The sequence below is a fragment of the Camelina sativa genome, chromosome 17 (genome assembly GCF_000633955.1).
Source record: "Camelina sativa cultivar DH55 chromosome 17, Cs, whole genome shotgun sequence".
NCBI classification, from domain to species: Eukaryota; Viridiplantae; Streptophyta; class Magnoliopsida; order Brassicales; family Brassicaceae; genus Camelina; species Camelina sativa.
In genome coordinates, this window is record NC_025701.1 from 22,560,288 (window position 1) to 22,567,273 (window position 6,986).

Consider the following 6,986-nt stretch of genomic DNA (forward strand, 5'->3'; position numbering starts at 1 on the left):
TCTAGTTTATTTTTTAACACTATTCCTCTACGTTGGATCGCCATAAATTGAATTAGATATAAAATCATACTTCATCCGTTTCATAATATAAAATATTTTAAAAATATATTTTTTTCATAATATAAGAGTTTTCAAGTTTTTTATACAACTTTTAAATTAGTTTAATATTTTATAAATATTTATATTATGAAGTCTTGTTTAATATTAATTAAATTTTTTATTAGTAGAGACATCTTAATACGCGTGCTTTTAGTTAAAATCTTCTATATTTTCAAACGGAGGGAATAGAATAGAACAAGTTTTATACAAAAAATCATTTTAATTATAAAGCAAATTTAGATGCACTAAACAGCTAAATTATGAAAATATAATCTATAATCAAATAAGAAAATATTAATTTATCATGTTTTTTAATCAAATAGCAAAAAAAGAAAAGTATATAAAACACATTCCAAAAAAAACAAAAACTATTTTATTTACAATTTGACGGGACCGCTAGTTTTGCAAAAAAAAATATATATTTAACTTATTTAACTCATATTCTCTCTATTTCAATATAATTGTTTAAGATTTTCTCATCCATATTAAAAAATTATTAAATTTTTTAAATTTTATTCTTAATTATTTCATCTTACAATTTTTTGTATTGGTCAATATATATAAATTAATAAGGATAAAATTGAAAAATTTACCAATCATCTACATTGAAAATACAAAACACACTTATTTTGAAACAAAATTTTAAGTCTAGATAAACACTTAATATGAAAAAACAGAGCATGTATTTACATGAGCAAAACAATGAACACATGTGTCTTCCAATATATCTACTTATCCTACATTCCACATTAAAAAAATGTCTATAGACAATAATGATTATACAGCTTTATAAATACAATTGGTTTAATGTTTCTAAACTTAGAATTTAACATAAATTTAATCCAAAAAAATGAATTAGAAATATTAAAAAAAATGAGCTTGCTTTGATGAAATCTGTAATTATAAGTTTATAACAATGTAACTAAATGTCATATAAAAAAATTAAGAAAAACAAAATATGATTAAAATGATATAAAGAGAGAGTCAAAAAATGGAGAAGAGGGAGCGATTTGCTTCTTAGGAAACAAAGAAAAAGTCCGTTATCATCTTCTTCTTCTTCTTCTTCTTCCTCCTCACAACAAATCTTGAAATCGAGATCGAAAAAAAAAACAAAAAAAAGGAAAAGAAAAAGTGATGGAGTCGAAACCAAACCCTAGACGTCCTTCAAACACTGTTCTTCCATATCAAACACCTCGATTGAGAGACCACTACCTCCTCGGCAAAAAGCTAGGCCAAGGCCAATTCGGAACAACCTACCTCTGCACGGAGAAATCAACCTCCGCTAATTACGCCTGCAAATCGATTCCCAAGCGGAAGCTCGTCTGCCGCGAGGATTACGAGGATGTGTGGCGCGAGATTCAGATCATGCATCATCTCTCCGAGCACCCCAATGTTGTTCGGATCAAGGGCACTTATGAGGATTCGGTTTTTGTTCATATCGTTATGGAGGTTTGTGAAGGCGGTGAGCTTTTTGATCGGATTGTTTCTAAAGGCCATTTTAGTGAGCGTGAGGCCGTGAAGCTTATTAAGACGATTCTTGGTGTTGTTGAGGCTTGTCATTCTCTTGGTGTTATGCATAGAGATCTCAAACCTGAGAATTTCTTGTTCGATAGCCCTAAAGAAGATGCTAAGCTTAAGGCTACAGATTTTGGGTTGTCTGTCTTCTACAAGCCAGGTTCGATTTTTCTCTTTCATGTTTTGTTTCGTTTCTTGATAGAAACTGGTTTTCGTATGTGTTTATTTGATGATGATTTGTTTTAGTTTGCTGCTTGACCCCGTTGTTTCTTTGTTTAGGGTACCTTTGCTTTTTGTATAGATGTTCTTCATTGACTCTCTGGAACTTTTATGTGTTCATTGAAATCAATCTGCATTTTTGTCTGGCGTGATTCTTTGGAAACCCGATGTGTATGGCCAATGCTGCTGCTTCATTGCCTAATTTTTTTTTGTTTAGTCTTCAGGACAATGTCTATAAGATGTAGAGTTAGGGAACTTGCTTGGTATAGTTTTATTCTTCATTGAGGAGTCTCTGAATGTGTGGATTGGAAAATTATCTTGCATTTGATCAAATCTTTCGTTTGTTGGGTTTCCTGATAGAAGCAGGTTTCTTGTGTTTTATATGAATTGAAAATCATGATAAGATTTTTGGTTGAATTTACATTTTGCTGCTTGAGGATTGTTTCTTGGTTAGAGGGAACTTTGCTTTGTAAAGATGTTCTTCATTATGTCTCTGAAACTTCATGCGTTAATTGGTATGGCCAAAGCCGATTCATTGTCTAATTGGTTTTTGTTTACTCTTCAGGACAATATTTATATGACGTAGTTGGAAGCCCGTACTATGTTGCGCCAGAGGTCCTAAAGAAATGTTATGGACCTGAAATAGATGTGTGGAGTGCCGGTGTTATCCTCTACATCTTACTCAGTGGTGTTCCTCCCTTCTGGGCAGGTTAGTCTACTAGAATGTACAGCCTTTTCTTCTTGCAAGTTTTGATTTTTTTTTCTGAACATTTAATGATGCATTCTTTTCTTTTGGGGCTTGCAGAAACCGAGTCTGGAATCTTCAGACAGATATTGCAAGGGAAGTTAGATTTCAAATCTGACCCGTGGCCTAGTATCTCAGAAGCCGCTAAAGATTTGATCTACAAAATGCTTGAAAGGAGCCCCAAGAAACGCATTTCTGCCCATGAAGCCTTGTGTATGTTTATTTTTGGTTGTTGTTTGGAATCAACTGCTCTTAATTGTTTTGTGGTAAGTAGTGAGTAGTGAGTTTTCTCTGAATGTTATAGGTCACCCATGGATTGTCGATGAACAAGCAGCACCAGACAAGCCTCTTGATCCAGCAGTCTTATCGCGACTAAAGCAGTTCTCTCAAATGAATAAGATTAAGAAAATGGCCTTACGGGTATAAATTTGAGTACTACACATATGCCTTTTCGTTATGTCCAATCCATTTGCTGATTTCTCTGAACACAAGTGATTTTTTTCCCAACAGGTAATTGCTGAGAGACTTTCAGAGGAAGAGATCGGAGGTCTGAAGGAATTATTCAAGATGATAGACACAGACAACAGTGGAACGATTACATTTGAAGAGCTTAAAGCGGGTTTGAAAAGAGTCGGATCTGAACTGATGGAATCAGAAATCAAGTCTCTTATGGACGCGGTATCATAAATAACACCAAAACCAACTAGACTCTCTTTCTCTTTTTAAAAAATTTGGTTTTTTAGTTTAAACATCCTCTGTGTGTGTTGTTGTCACAGGCTGATATCGACAACAGCGGTACAATAGACTACGGAGAATTCCTAGCAGCAACGTTACACATGAACAAGATGGAGAGAGAGGAGCATCTGGTGGCTGCATTTTCATACTTTGACAAAGACGGAAGCGGTTATATCACGATTGATGAGCTTCAGTCAGCTTGTACAGAGTTTGGTCTATGTGATACACCTCTGGATGACATGATCAAGGAAATTGATCTCGACAATGTATAACCTCTCTTCTTCTTCTATTTGTTTTCCTCCTCCTTTGATGTAACACTGTACTATAACCGTGCTTTTGAATTTGGTAGGACGGGAAGATCGATTTCTCGGAGTTTACGGCAATGATGAGGAAAGGAGATGGAGTTGGGAGAAGCAGAACCATGATGAAAAACTTGAACTTCAACATAGCTGATGCTTTTGGAGTCGATGGTCAAAAATCTGATGACTAACCCCATCACCGATCCTCAATTTCAGTTTTTTCTTATTTCTTTCACATATATTTTGAAACTAAAGACTATACAGAAAAAAAGTTTCTGGTTTCTTTATTGCTGCTTTCCTCCTTGTTATTCTTGTAGATGAGCAACTGCCTAAATTTTTTCCAAGTAATGGATAATTTTGCTTCATGTAAACTTTCTTCAATTCCAAAGAAAAGAAACAGAACCGAATTAAATCCGGATTACATCAACTCAAAACCGAATTTTATTATAAATCCAAATTTTGTGAAACCGAACTGAAGAACCGGGTTAACCAAGATTCAAAGTTAGTATAATTAAGGCCCCGATTGGTAACGGCGGTTAATTATGGCTGTAAAGACTTTAACTTTAAAATTTTAGCTATAGAGAATTTGGGTGTAGATGTTTTAGCTGTAGAAACTTTAACTGTTAAAATTTGATTGATAACAAATACTTTTAAAGCTGAAGCTGTTACTTTTATTATTAAAATATATTGAAATGATGATAATGAAAATAAAAATAATTATTATTAAAATGGATTTTAAAAGAAGGAAAAAAAAGTAAGAATAATTAATGTGTAAAAATAATTTATGTAAAATTTATATATAAACTTTTGGAGAGCTTTTAAGTATAACGGGGGAGAAAAAAATAAAGTTTTATATTTTTTTAATTTTAAAGTCTGTTTTGATGCTTTTAAAATTTTGAGAAAACAAGGAAGAAAAAAAAATAAGTGACTAGGAAATTAAAGTCAAAAAAGTTTGATTGACAAATAAATGGTTTTCAAAGCTTTAATATTTTTAAAAGTCTTAAAAGTCTTGTACCAATCAGCGCGTAGGTAAATTTTGGTAAAGAAAAGCGAACAAAACCGGATAACCCAAAATCTGAAGCAACCTAAACCGAAATTGCAAGCCTAGAAAAGTGAACCAATTTTGGGACAACAGGGGTATAGGTTGATAGGTTGGTTCAAAGTTAAGTGGATAGGATAACACTGCGGATTTATTCTCCGTCGAGCTTCAAAGTTCTGAGCTAAGAGCTCTGCGAAAACAATGGCGTCTTCTTCAGCCACGCTCTCTCTATGCTCAGCTTTCGCTTCTCATTGCAATGTCAACAACTCACGCCGTTCGAGCACTATCATGTGTTCTCTCTCTAAACCCTCGCTAAATTTGGCAAAACCTGTGTCTGGCTTTCTCGCTCCTTCCACTGCGTCGACGTCTCGAACCGCATCCCCCGTCGCTCTTAAATTCGCTGAATCAGTCGTCGAAGCAGAACCTGAGACTACCGATATCGAAGCTGTGGTCGTTTCCGATGTTTCGGAGGTTACTGAGGATAAACCTAAACGAGAAGAGATTTTCGCCGTTGTTATGGTTAGCTTCTAGAAATCTAACGGAAGTTCAAATTCTCAATTTCGGTTTTAGATTTTGGAATTTTGCCAACTAGTTTTGGTTGATTTTGATGAGTTTGCTTTGAATCTGTTTTAGAGATTTGATATTTAGAGACTGTGTTTTGTGGCCTAATGAATGAATGAATCCTCCTTAGTGAGAGACTGAATAATGCAAGTAGTTTTGGTTGTTTTTTATGAGTTCATTTAGGTTAATTTAGAGTTTGATTATGATGAGAGACTGTGTTCTTGTGGGATATCACTCTCAAGATTTAGAGTTTACCTATTTGTTATTATGAATTTTGCTTCTCTCATTTGCTATATCTTACTGAATTTAGTGTTGTTCTCTTTGGTTGGATAGGTTGGTGGACGCCAATACATAGTGTTTCCAGGGAGATATCTTTACACTCAGAGGCTGAAAGATGCAAATGTCGATGATCAGGTAATATGCACATTCCTTTTAGTCAATGGGTTTTTCCTTGTCAAATTTCTGTGAAATGAAATGAAATGAAATGAACTGATATGTCTGTGAAATGATGGTGCAACCATGGAAGATTGAGTAAACTGTGTGGCTTGTGTAGAAGTTCTATCTTTTCTTTTGTCTATGTTTCTATCTTGCTCTTTTGGTTTCTTTTCTGCAGATTGTTCTTAATAAAGTGTTGCTTGTTGGCACAAAGACACACACTTACATCGGCAAACCAGTTGTGACCAATGCCACTGTACATGCCGTAGTGGAAAATCAGGTAAATCAATAGAAATGCTTCCTTCAATTTCTAATTTGTGGGGTATTGTTGCCTCTAAACTGGAATAACTGGAATGTCTTTTGTTGTTGCAGGGTCTGGATGATAAGGTGGTTGTCTTCAAGTACAAGCCTAAGAAGAAGTACCGAAGAAATATTGGTCACCGGCAGGTACATTGTTAATAAATCTGCTTACTATTTTGCTGAAAGTCATCTTCTTTGAAAATCGAACTATGTAGTGTTACAATCCGAAAAAGCTTCAGAGAACGACATTTACATTGTCATTTTCTGACTTGATTTTGCAGCCAAATACAAGGATTAGAATCACAGGGATCACAGGGTATGAAGGGTATCCAGCGGCGCCCAATGTTGCGGTTTAATTCTGTTGTGAAAGTATAGGATCTGTCTGCTTCTTGAATGTTAAAAGTTTTCTGATCTTCTTCTCTATGTAATTTTGTAAGAACCAGATTATTTCATTTCTGTTGAGATCCCTTTATGATCAACGTGTACCGCTTTTTGCCATTCTTAGATCACAAATTCTAAGTTAGTGTAACGAAACATCAGCATCGCTCATCTATTCATCTAGAATATATTTTATGAGTTATGTGTCGATATGGAATCAACGTCTTACATTTTTGTCTCTGGTTTTTTTTAACTTTAGCAACACCAGAGATAAAAGTGTTTTTTTGTAGTCGCCCGGAAACGGACAGGGCCATCGATAATCTTTATCCGTCCACAAACACCTACTGTATGATAAACGATTTAACGTAAATATAAAACTAAAGAAGAATAGCCAACTCATTTTGGAATCGGCTGATAAGTCATATTCCTCATCTTTGTTGGTTTTCTTCTTATTCTAAAAGCAAACCTACTTTACCCGAGATAGAGTCCTTGTTTCCACTAAATGTTGGTGGTGCATCCAATGCATTGATCCTAGCAGTTTGAGCGTGGCGTTTAGATGGACGTATGACTACAGGGTAATCATGATGAGATAACTGGCGAATCCTAGGACAAGACGTGACATGGTAACCTGTTCCTCCACAACGATTGTTGGGATAAGGTT

At 34.7% G+C, this 6,986-nt stretch overlaps 2 protein-coding genes across 2 annotated transcripts; both read left to right on the plus strand.

The window, feature by feature from the left end:
- LOC104757867 (calcium-dependent protein kinase 11-like) lies at positions 1,075–3,983 on the plus strand. Its single transcript, XM_010480653.2, has 7 exons — positions 1,075–1,774; positions 2,399–2,542; positions 2,639–2,791; positions 2,883–2,998; positions 3,089–3,256; positions 3,355–3,579; positions 3,663–3,983. The coding sequence occupies exons 1-7, from the start codon at positions 1,234–1,236 to the stop codon at positions 3,801–3,803; spliced, it is 1,488 nt and encodes a 495-aa protein (XP_010478955.1). The 5' UTR covers positions 1,075–1,233; the 3' UTR covers positions 3,804–3,983.
- On the plus strand, positions 4,753–6,481 carry LOC104757868 (50S ribosomal protein L21, chloroplastic). The gene is made up of 5 exons (XM_010480654.2): positions 4,753–5,170; positions 5,546–5,626; positions 5,826–5,927; positions 6,020–6,094; positions 6,229–6,481. Exons 1-5 carry the CDS (start codon positions 4,853–4,855, stop codon positions 6,301–6,303), a joined length of 651 nt encoding a protein of 216 aa, XP_010478956.1. The 5' UTR covers positions 4,753–4,852; the 3' UTR covers positions 6,304–6,481.